The following is a 12,789-nucleotide window of genomic DNA, read 5'->3' as shown; positions in this document are numbered from 1 at the left end:
ATATTACCCCTCCTGTAGCAAGCAATACGCTGAATAAGTATAAGCTGTAGAAAAACCTGTAATATCAAGCTTTTTTTTGAAACATGTTAGCATTCTGTCTCTAGTCTGAATCTACTGCCCTGAAATAGCAACCACTATACAACTGTATACAACTAAATGTACAGTGTTGCATCATTCAGCCCCTAAGCCATGCTGAGTCTGGATCTCTCCACGAGGTAGAAGATTTCGAGCAACTGTGATGGACTGCATTTGAACAGATAAAATCTGGTGGCAGAGCTAGAACAGACACACAATCTGTGTCCATACAAGAAAAAAAATATTTTACTTGCTGAGATGCACATCTCCGCAAGATGCCTATTACACCAAAGCAAGGTGAGACTGAAGCATTTCCAGTAAACTTACATATGATGGTCTCCTGCTGAGTAACAGGAACATGAACTGGTATCTGTGTCAACTTTTCAGGCTTCGAGCAAACGTTCCTCGGCAAACACTGATTTTCTTCCCCTGCGCTTGCACTGAACTGAAATCAAAACGTTCTTCGTTCTACTATACCACCACAAGCAAGTTTTTGTCCATCCTAAAGTAGTCAGATAATTACTACAAAGCCTAAAGGAAAAAGCTCATACAGGTGAACAAGAGGTCAGAAGTACTTTAGTGGGAATGAAGGTTTTTAGGGTTATATTTACTCATTTTTAATAATGTATTAAGACCTACATTTGTCTACTACTAGAAGACAAAAAACATGCACAGCTTGGCCCTCAAATAATGAGGTGAGTCCTCATTATTTGAGGGCCAAGCTGTGCATGTTTTGAGTCCTCATTTGTCCACAGTGTGACTTAGGACAAAGAAATTTGCAAAGAAAATTGTGGGCAGAAGTACTCAACCTCAAGAAAAGAAAAAAGCAGTAGGAGGTGGTAAACGATACAGAGCTGTGCCTTCCTTGATCCAGAGTCAGGCATGTTGCAATGCTGAACTCTGCAGCAGTACTAAATCCCATCAAGAAAGGTGTAACCTCATCCCACAGAACAGCTCTTTGCTCTCTCCTAGGAAGCACACATGCCTATAATGAAAAAAAAAAAAAAAAGAAAAAGAAAAAAGAAAAAAGAAAAATGTACTCTGCTGGCTAGACTAGAAGACGAACAGTCCCAAGATGCTGAATTCCACTGCATGCAATTGGCCAATTCTATCGGATGAGAATGCCAAAATGCATTTATTGCTTTCACCAACTTTTAATATATATATTTTTAATTTGACTAGTTTTCACTTTATGGATGTTTCCTTGGAGGCCATAACCCCACCACTTACGGCAGTTCAACAAGGAGAGGACAATCCAGAGGGCACCTTACAGCCCACACCACCAAGAGCTTCAGAAGAGCTGCCAAATGAACTCCCAGTTTTTTGACGAGTCTTGAAATAAAAGGGGAATGCCGAAGACTGAAAAATATGCTAGTGTTATACCAGTATTTTAAAAGGTTGAAATAGGATGAGACATGTCAGTCTTGTCATCCTGACATTGATTCCAGACAAAATAATGAAAAAGCTGATAAGAGACTCAGTTAATAAAGGAGGACAGTGTAATTACTGCCAATCAAGAGAGACTTTACAGGAAAATATAACTTGTCAAACTACCAACACTTTTTGGTGTGATTACAAGTTTGAATGCTAAAGGTAGCAATGTTGATGTAATAAATATTCGCACAATGTCTTACCTGGTGCCACAAAGCACAGTGATGCAGCGTACCGTGTCTTCTGACTGTTCAGTCTGCACCGAACCAGTACACCCATAGATGAGATGGGCAGGATGCTACCGGGACTCGGTTTTGTTCCAATGCTACATGCAAATTAGGCTGCTGGCACGCAGATTATCTGTCTGTCGTGTTGACTAGTATCGCTTCATTTCCTCTGCCCTGAACTCCCACCTGCTTTATCCATCTGTTGCCACCTTTCCTTACCTTCTCCTGGAAGTGCTTTGGAGCAGGCATAGGTGCACGTCCCTGACCTGTACAAAGCAATCTCTAACCCTGACCTCAGCCCTGCCTGACATCTCAGAGCCCTGCCGTACTAACAAAGCCATGCTGCCAAATCTACGCTGTTGTACTAGCCCATCTGCTTAGATAACTCATTTTTGGTGGCTCATTAAAACAGATTGCTCTACAAATTTATTCATAAGACAGTCTTACCTAGCATGGAGATATTGCCTGTAACAGTTGCATGAGAACGATACTTGAATAATGGAAAGTTGTTCATACAAAGCAGAAATCTGAAACTAGAGTATGTACAAAACTTGACAGCAAGAGCTTTGACATTAAGAAATTCAGTCAGCACACCACGAAGTAAATAACAAACCCTTGAGATCTGTCTACTTCTTTTATTTCCTCTCCTCATATAGCAATAAATGGGGCAAGGGACAGGAGAAGTATAATCAATTCCTTACTTCTCTCCAAATAACAGCTCTCACTGATACGTGACCACAGAAGTCTATTGCCCATTTGAGCAAGTTGTCAGGTTAGGAATATGGTTTTTGGCACCTTTTTCTCTAATCCTGTAGAGGTTGCATAAGAAATGCACTTGGCATTTGTGCATTTAAAACATATCCAGGCCGTCACTTCAGAGTTATACAGTAGGATGAAACAATTTAAGGCACTCAAGCTTAGATTAGCCTGTATTAAGTGGAAGATGATTTTTCCTCAGCCAAGGCTGGCAACCTCACCCATAACTGCCAGGCCAGGGGTTAAAGTACTTTTGAGCTTGAGTAGATGTTTTTCCACTATGGTAGTGAAGAAAGAAGCTTTGGCAGAGGCTAAGTGAAAAGAAGGCATACTATCAGCACTGCAACCTTCAACAGCTCCAAAACAAAACATCCAAACTGCCAATGCTGCCAACTGACCTAACAAACACACAAAATTCTCTATCCCACCACTACCTCATTTTCCAGTTCTCATCCTTCACACCTCCACCTAATATTTACATCTTCAACTTTCCTGGTTTCTGTAACACATTACGTGAACGCAAGTGCAAAACATTTTCAAAGCTGAAAGCGTAAGTAACAGACTACAATAAACAGAATGTTGAAACAAAATTATGACAAGGAACTGCTGTATTAGGAGAATTAATTCTTTTAATATTTAAGTCAATAAAGTCTTTACTGTGGAATCCCATTCATTTCCAGCGTGAAGAATCGTAACAGGAGCCAACAACCTTTTCTTAAGTATGTTCAGCACAGTGCCATACAGTAAAGATAGGTGATGTCGGTTGGAAGCCCCATGACTGTAACTTCTTCCATCTTTTGTTAATCTTGGCATACATACAAGAAACAGAAAGTGTGCATTTTGGGGCTCAAATTCCCTAAAATGTGCAAGAAAAAAAAGCCGGGCTGTTTCCCAGGCACTAAGGAACAGGCAAACTGTGAGGAAGGCTGGAAGAGGGTTGAAGGCAGGTGTCTCCTGTAAAGCTGGGCCACAGAAAAGATCTGCAGTGTTGCCTGGCAGCAAGTAATTATCTGCCAGTGTGCTGTTTCCACGTGCCAACAACCAAAGCCCACACAGGCAGCAAGCATGGGAAAGTACATGCGTCAGCTAAAGCTTCAGGCTAGTTCCACTGCTTCCTTAGAAAAAAAAGCAGAGGTGCTTTGGAGCCTAGCCTTTGGTTAATTTCTTTGCTATTATTGCAACAAGGTCTATGAACCATACATGCACTCAGACAAAACATCCAGAGACGCAAAAATCTAGGAGATGCTTCTGGCACTTAAAAGCCAGAAATCAAAAGACAAGAGAACCGTCATCCTAAATGAGCCATGCAAAAAAACCACAACGGCTCCACCCCAGATTGTTTAGGAAATATCCAGCAGAGGCTGATGAGAGCAGGTTAGATAAATCCTGTTCAAAATGGTTTAGGCATAGTTGATCGTGCTTTAGGATAAGGAAAAGGGTCACACAGACTCTCAAGAGACCTTACAGCAGTCCTCTAACTGATGTTCCTGTGACTGCTTACAAAAAGGAAAGCAGCACATCCCAACTTAACTGTCCATACCCCTTTCCTCAGTCTCCCCCAAGCACCAAAATGACTCCCCCCTGCACTGGAGAGAATCTCGGACCCAGCCAAAAAAGCACCCTCAAGAACTATGTTATCCAAAGCCATTTCATTCATGAACTGCCAGAGTGCCATAACTCCTGCTCCCTCCTCCATGTCCCCTCCCGCCTCCGCCTGCCCTTTAAGGCTCCCAAATGCCTGTGCACTGTATGTGGTGGCAGCCTAGTTTTAATACGCACTTATTAAGATCCTAATTGAATCCCACGTTGCCTTGTGTGCATCTTGCCAGCCAGAACACGAACAAGGCACCCTATAATTCAATTAGAAGGACCTGCAGCAAGCTTATCATTAGCCTGTCAGGTTGTTAAGTAAAAGACATCTAGGAATAGGGGAGGAAGCTAAACAAAGGGAGAACTGTTAACAGCACCCCTCCCCAATTCATGCTGAAAATCCCATACATTTGTTTGAAGTATGGAATCTGCAGCGCCAAGCACTTGAATGACAGCTTACCACATCACCCTAACAGGCCTTTCTTTTGTTTCAGAGACTTAAAAAGCATCTCCAAAGCTGGAATTAGTCTTGTCCCAATCAGTTCTCTTCTGCACAGATTCACAAGAAAAACACCGCTAATATACACAACAACTGCAAACAAGGAAATCTCATTACCTGCCAAAACCCTGTTGACAGAGGAATGGGTGGCCAAACCAGGCTGTCCCCTTTCGTGGAAAATCCCAGCATAAGGCAAGTACTCTGGCAACAAGAAGCGTCTGCAAAAGAAAGAGTAAATTTACATGGGGAAAAAACATCCCAGTATGCTACAAGCCCTGGACAGCAACTACAATTACTTTGAGGAAACCTGACTAAATTCCAGCCGACTATAGCAGAAGACTGGGCTCTTTTGCTTAGCCAGCCACTTCATGGCTTCAAATGAGTGGCAAATTACAGGTTAGATCCTCCTCTGATCAATGTGGCTGTGAAGTCACCATTAAACAAATCCTTTACCTCCTACAACAGCTTTCTAATCTCAAACCAGCAGGTCTCACTGAGAATCTCCCATCAGGTTCTTTTCTCCTACTCCGCCTTCAAACCATAGCTCCATCATGCACGTAAGAAGCACTAAGACCATGCTGTGCTTCAAAATGTCACAGGGTGAGCTGGTCACGCTAACATGCCACCTCTGGGGTTCCAGATATTGCAAACCAAGAAAATAGCAGCCTCGTGCAAGAAAGGAAATCCATCTGAAAGTACCACAGAGCTGTACTGCAACTGGTACCTCAAAGATTTTCACACCCTTATACAGCTGTGTGTACAAACCTTACCTTGGGACAAAGCGCCCCAGAGACGGTGCAGACATGCGGGCATTACGGGGAGCTCGGTGCCGAGATCGGTCTCCATTGTCCCTTCAACAAAAGAAAAACAAAAAATATTGCACATTAAAAATACTATGCATTGGAACCTTATCCAGAAAACAAACCAACCAAAAAACCCCACACAGGTCATGTCAACTACTCCTCTTGACTGAGTTTTAATGCTTCTCTTGCAGAAGTCATATGCTTTAGTTCCAAATTCACGCGACTTACTCTACCAAAAACTCCTGATAGGTTTGCATGCAGGTAGCCTAACATCCACTTACCTCATTGTTTGAGGGTGCCTCAAAAGTATCAACAAAATCAGTCAATAAATTAGTGTCGGTACCCAAGCAAATAGACCAGAAACCTTACAATTTGGACTGTGAGAGAAAAAGCATGCATGCCATAGTCCTGATGAAAACTTTCTGCTAGTCAAAGAGATCTGCTAAGTTTCATTTGTTCATTTCTAGGAATGCTGTCAAAGGATCATCATCTGCAAACTATCCTTTTGAACTCCCTCCTTCAAGGTCCTGGTTACGTGCCATTACAGGCTACGATACATCTCACCTTTCACAAGCTTTTCCAGTGAAATCACAAATGTTAGGTGATGGTATCAGACAAAAAACATAACTTCTCAAAAACCTCTCATCCCGTTTCACAATAAAGAGCTGTGCCTTGGGGGATGTGAAAGGGTCTAGAATCTGTTTTCCTAAAGTAGGCACAGGAAAGCCTTCTTCCCCAGGACACTGCACCACTGAATAGGTCACCGAGAGCACCTGTGGAATTGCCAACCTTGGAAGTCTCAAGCCAGAGCTAGACAAAGCCACAATTGACAATCTGATTTTGGCAATAGCAACCCAACATCAAGCAGCAGACCAGACTGAAAAACCTCCAAGAAGCAAAATTCATGATACCACATTCATAGGTCACAGAGGGTCTGTAATTATACAGTCCTAAAACTGCAAGGAAAATAATGAAACTACATCACTATCTCCAGCTCTGAAACAGACCTCTGCAAAGATTTACTCCATCCAGAAATTTGTGTGACCTTGCACAAACAGCAAGTCTGTTGTCCCTGCATTCTAGATCTCTATCTGACTGCAGCTCTACTTGCCTCTTTCCCAGGCAGCTGTGGGGAGAATATTATTTGCAGAGCTTTAGAATCATTAGAAAACTAAGTATTTGTTACGCAACACATCAGCAGCACATTCCTAATTGACTCCAGCAAGCTGTGCATGTTGTCAGTTGTTTTTTGTTGTTGTTCTTGTTTGTTTGTTTTGCTGCCTTTTTTTGTGGTGGTGGTGTGTCTCCCCCCCCCCTTCCTCTTCGAGTCTGAGAGCAAAAAACGTGCGCTGAGAAGAAACTCCATTGCGTGCTTGTTTCCCACACGCTTCAGGAACCAGGAACACAAGAGCAGAGGCTGTTCTGCAAAGTTCATTAGCATTTCAAGCTATTTCACCAAAACCTAACCTGAATCAAAGCTAAAAGCTCCCATTTCTCCTCCCACTGCAGACACAGCATTTGCAGTTCACAGCCAAAGCTGCACCTTTCCCTGAGGTTTCTGTGAAGCCAACAGGCTTCCTGAAATTAGCAAAGTAAAGGCTGCTGCTGTTCTTTTATCAGAGTCCTCCACTCTATTAGGGAACAGATCAGTAACAGGAAAAATACTGAGAAGTCAAGTGCTGACATATCAACTTTTCCTGATAAAAGAGAAAAGGCTAAAGGGGAAAAGAAGTGTCATGTTCCAGATCCCACCACACACATTAAGAGCTAGTGAAAGTCAGGCAAGAAATATATATATCTGTATTTTTTTATGAGTTCACATAGCAGTTTTTTAAACTATGCTGATACGCTGATATACAAGCCTGGGAGAACAGAAACAAAATGGTTTTCAAGGTTTACATTTGCTTTGGACATTTATTAGAATTAGAAGATGCTTTTGAAAGTGATAAATAACAACAGTAAGAACAAAAATAGGACTACACCCTGCAGAATTACCCATTTAAAGAGAATCTCTACAGCACTTTTCAAAAGGAATGAGGAATTGGCTCTAGCAGACAGACAAAAAAGGCAAGGTGCAAACTCTCCCACAGCACAAAGCAAGAGACCTTAAGCAAGTGATTTGAGTTTTTTAAAATGCCACTAGCCAAAGCTCTTAGCATCCATAAAAAATATTTTAGGACACACAGTCTAATGAACTAGACTTTCTGATAGGAGAACTCCTTTACTGTCCCTTTCACCATTCATACACCCTCCCAGTACACAAAGCCTGAAGGAGGAAAAAAAAATACAGACTAGACTTGCTTCAGTTTTCACCATGGCATAGAGACCCTAGCAACTCAAGAGATAGTAATCTCTTTGTAACATCCCCTTAATAAACAAATAATAATAATAAAAGTCACCCCCCAACTACCACTACACCCTATAATTCAAACAACAGCATTTGGAACGGTGACTAACCTGTGAGAATACTAAAATTTCTACATACCATAATGGAATCGTAAGATTCGCTCCCTTAAATGTCTGTGTGAAAGAGGCATATTACCAAACATTACTCTGAATCACTGATCTACAGTCATTTATATCTAAACTCCTATGCCCAATGCCATGTAAGATTGTTTTTAAGCATCTACTGCTGAAAAGCTGGAAGAGCTGATAATACCCTGGTACCAGCTGAAGATTATTTCTGCACCTTCTAAAAAGGAAAATAAAAAACCCTACAGACCAGTGGAGATGGGTGGCACTTTGTGTTATTTCTGTACCACGTACAGCCTGCTGACAGAGGGAGCAGAGCAGATGTTAGCACGACTGCAGTGCCAGAGTGAAGCACTCCTGCAAGAAACAAAAAGCTTCCAACAAAGTTCTCTGAGATACTAGAGAAGATCAAAGCTCTACTTTTTATCTAGTGTCAACTACCTGCAGACTCATTTAGCTAATGATTTGCAGTGGCTAGTTCAATTAACATAACCTGAAAATGCAGATCCCTCAGCAGGTGTGTACACAAGCTTCTTCTGTAAAGCAACCCAACAGCTTCCTTGCACAAATGAAACAAATGTGACATGGTGAGTGCTATAACAAGGCTAAAAAATCTCTTGGAATATCCTTTGTTATAAGTGTACCAGCAAAAGTGAATGGCACAGGGAAAGTTCAGTGAAAAACAATGAAGGACCTAAGCAATCCATTAAGCAAGGTGCAGGGAAAGAATCAGAAGTTAAAAGTACATAAGGCTACAAGGGAGACTTCTTACTACAACCAGCAAACAGACTAATTTCTCTCCAGAGGAAAACTGCAAGAACCAACAACTGGTCAAATTAACTTTAAAGGTCTGGCCCAAATTCAGGTTATTCATAACTTGCTTAGACACCAGCATGGGACAAATCAAAACAGCAATACAGAGAGTAAGAGTTGGAAGGAGAAAAACAGCATTAACACAAACACAGAATGGAGCAGGAAAAGGAAGAAACATTCCCATACATTCGAGGAGGTTTGTGGAGCTGTAGTAGGACACAAGAAGGATGAATGTTCATCTTGAACTGGGTAACTTCTCGGTATTTTTCTGCTACTGTTTAGTTTGCTTTCTGAGAAAAAAAAGACTTGACCAACATACATGTAGATACAACCAAGTGAAAATGATGGTTGTGAAAGCAGAGTCAGAGATGCAAAGCTTGGCATTCTAGTTTGGAGGAAAAGGTAGCTTTTCTCTTCTTTCAGCTGGTAACTTGGCTACCGCATTAATAACTGAGTGGATACAGAAGATAGCCAAGATAGTCAGAAAAGGAAAAAACACAGCTATGTTCTGCTTCTCTATCTTGGCAAGAGTAGTCTTTAATATTTAGAGATTGTTGTATTAGGAAGTGAAATTAAACACACAGCATGGGATTTCTAATGCAATCTGTTGGTCTAACTGTTCCCATTGTAGTCAACATTAAAACTCCCACTGACTACGCTGCCAACAGAATTAGGTCAACAATGACCATTTTGAAAAACCATTTAATTATCAGAGCCAGCACCAGTAAGCCATGCAAGTGCAAAAGAATCAAATTATGCCAGACCAAGCCAATTGTTCCATATTTTCAGCATTTTATAGTGTTTCATGTGATCCCATCAAGCACTAAATCAATTTCTATTGCAGAAGTTAGACACTTAATTCCAATGTGAAGTAACTGCTTAACTGGCACCTGCTAATATCTTTAAACTGGATTTTGATGCGACACCATTCATGTAACAAAAAAATAGTAATTCCTTGGTACTTCAAACACTGGGTATCTCCGTGCACTTGCTATCAGTTGTGTAAGACCACAGGAGGTTACCACAGAGGAAACAGCAGGAGGGCAGGAGTAGCACAAACATCACATCAGGAGCTCAGAGGAGGTTACAAGAAAACACAGTTATTTGGCTCTGAAGGTTGGTCAACTCCGACCCCAGACCCTCTAGAGAGGGTCCATGGAGGACATCATAATTGGACAGAAAGAAACAGATCCTGAAATGTTGCAATTCATGGGACTGTCTGCAGATATAGACTAAAACAGATGACATATCCTGGGAAGGGTGTTCTCCCAGGAGCTGCAAAGGACAAGACAAAGCACGTAGTGCATTTCCACAAAGGGTGCATAATGAGGAAAAAAGGTGGGGGGACACGTTCTGTTTGGTAGCGATTCCAAGAACATGTCAGCCACTTTCCGGCACCATTACTGATGAGTAAGAGGCACAGTGTTGGGAGCACTATGACAGTAAATTACTACTATCTTTACAACAGAGGAGCAGCAAAACACCTGATTGTAGAACTTTTGTTTTTCTCTGCCTGATCTTTCAAGATCCTGAGTATCTCCTGCAAATAAGGTTAGGGAAAACTGTGAGCGTTTCTAGGAAATAAACTTCTCAAAATTGAGATGTGAACACAAAATAAACAAAACCTTGACATTCAGTATATTTCAGTGAGATACAGCTATCCTAGAAGACTGAAAGAGACTGAAAGGAAAGCGCTGCTGGAGTAACAACTCCTGGATCAGTAACAGGAGTCTTTCAAAACATGGAGTTTCCATCTAGCAGATGTTATTTTATTCACAATCCTCAAGTCTTGGAGAATTTGTACACTCCATGTTAGGAAAAGGGGCCCACCCTATTTATTTTTCTGAGAACAACAGTATCTTACCTAAAACCAGGAATATGTTTAATAGAAAAGACTCGAGACAACTGACTTATTTCTGAGCAGAAATTTTTGTTTCCCCACACATCGGTACAAATAAGTAAGGAAGGAGCACTGGGCATGCTAAAACCTGTAATAAGTATTAATGTCCACAGACAATAAAATTATGAAGACACAGAATTAAAATAATATACATAACCTAGTAAAAATTAAAGGTATACATTAATCTACTTATCTTTGAAGGATATGACCATTATTGAAGTTATTAAGGCAGATAAAACAAGAACTTAAAAAAATTAAGCCAAAAGCAGCATCTGCTACACAAAAAGCCTTTCCTAGCACTAAATGTATTTGGACCAAATGTATTTGGACCATAGAACGGATTCCCAGGTGTAACAGTGGAAGCCCAACAAAACTGAAGAATAAAAATATTAGAGGAACTGGAAAGAGCAGCGTTGCCCAGCTGGAGAGACAGGAATTAGAAGAATAGACTTGAAATGCAGCTACTTAATATGGTAGTTGATAAAGAAGTTAAGTAAGTCACTCAAGACATAGTGCCTTTCTGTTCTCCTATATTTTTTTGAAGGCTTAAATGTCAGTCTTTCACTAACAGCTTTTCAAGGGAACACCCGAGAAAACTTTCATGCATTTATCAGCTAAAACTTCCTATAAAGCAGCAGTAGTGCTGTAGATTGCTGTGTTACTAATGGCTCTCCTGACCAGAGGGAAACAAAACCTCCAGCCTTGATTACCTCTTAGAGGGCCGTTCAGGGGGGAAACGTATTTACAAGATTAAAAATGGCACTTCAGAAGATCAAGTGCTTCAGACAAGCATCACATAAGAGAGGATTTATCACCTGGTCAAGAGAAACAGCAGCGCTTGCCTGTTAAATGCTGAGGATTAATTGCTTCAGAGAAAGCCTAATTTTGAATCACAATGAAGCACTTGCTCTGATCTAGGTGCAGTTGTCTCTGTTCTAATCATCTCACCGTGTGGTGGGTTTGCAAATAGATGGCACCTTTTAGAACAAGGCTGATATGCTCCACAGCTACACTGAATCCTTGGAAAGCAAAACTGAGGCCAAAGGTAGAGAATCCCTGCGCCCCAGCTTGGAACTATCATATGTTTATATGAACCAGCACTCAATGTTTTATGAAAAAATAATAGAGCATCCAACATAACAACCACCTTTCCTTTGAGACCCATTTACTGGGCATTTTCAAGCATTCGAACATGAATGTGAGAAGGGAAAGCATCGCTACTGCTAATTCTAATCGCTTGTAAACTTCACAACTGGTGCTAAATGAATACAGTTTGTAGAGCAAACATGCATCAGCTGCCCCATTGGACTGCCATACTGGAATAAAGAGTCAGAAGCAAGCACTAACAAAACAAACAAAAAAACCCAACCACATTGCACCATCACAACACTGCTCTTCCAGGAGAAACAGAAATGAAAACATAACTGCACAATCAACCCTAATCTGTCAGGTCTACAGGCTTGCAGAATGCTAACCACAGCCTGCTCTGCATAGCCTGCAACAAACTAAAAACAGCTTGCTTCCTAATCACTCTCATCAACACCAGACATCACTTACGAGGTGACCTTGTTTGACTTAAGAGTTTCACAGAGACAAAATAAAAGCAAAAGGAAAACAATGAACACAGGTTAAAAGTAGCTTAAGTGGGAAAAAAAACAAACAAACTGGCATGAAGGATACCATCTTGACATCAAGACTGTTTCTACAAGCCCAGACAACATACAGTGTGGAATATGTGAGCTTTTCTGGCAACTATCATCTTCCAAAAGGCAGTCATTCCTTCACCACCCTGCTATTCCTTCACCACCACACTTGCCTCGCTGGAATCTGACCTAATGGCCACACAGCATTATGCTGGAGAGGTTACCAATATCCTGCAGTGATACTCCAAGGAAATACATGTAGTCATTCCCTGTCACTGCATCAGGCAGCATTATTAGGCATTAAGACCAAGATAAGGAGAATATAAAAGACTGTCACAAAAGATAAAGATAAAAAGAACAAGGAAAATGAAGCTGCAGGCTACTACAAGTATGTCATATGCCAAACTAAGACACTCACTAATCCTTGAAAAGTGAAGTTCAAAGAGTAGGTTCAGTATCATTCCCATTCATCCTGGACTTGTTAGCATTCTTAGCCTGCTACTGTGTTTTAAGATGATGAATATAATTAACATAAATTGCTATGCATCTAGGAACAATGTCCCAGTGCTAACTGCTCCAG

The 12,789-nt window shown here is 41.1% G+C and overlaps 1 protein-coding gene across 4 annotated transcripts in view; it reads right to left on the bottom strand.

The window, feature by feature from the left end:
- AMBRA1 (autophagy and beclin 1 regulator 1) overlaps nt 1-12,789 on the bottom strand; it is a 128,198-nt gene that overhangs the window by 71,458 nt on the left and 43,951 nt on the right. For 3 of the 4 annotated variants that reach the window (XM_082761665.1, XM_082761668.1, XM_082761666.1), the window contains 2 exons: nt 5,349-5,432; nt 4,696-4,796 (listed from right to left, as the gene is read on the bottom strand). In XM_082761665.1, the coding sequence (XP_082617791.1) occupies nt 4,696-4,796; nt 5,349-5,432 (185 nt within the window). The remainder of the gene's footprint in view (nt 1-4,695; nt 4,797-5,348; nt 5,433-12,789) is intronic. The other variant, XM_082761667.1, reaches the window with a different exon arrangement.

The sequence above is a fragment of the Aythya marila genome (genome assembly GCF_965140915.1).
Source record: "Aythya marila genome assembly, chromosome: 5".
Lineage (NCBI taxonomy): Eukaryota > Metazoa > Chordata > Aves > Anseriformes > Anatidae > Aythya > Aythya marila.
This window is presented reverse-complemented; position numbering and strand designations above follow the sequence as displayed.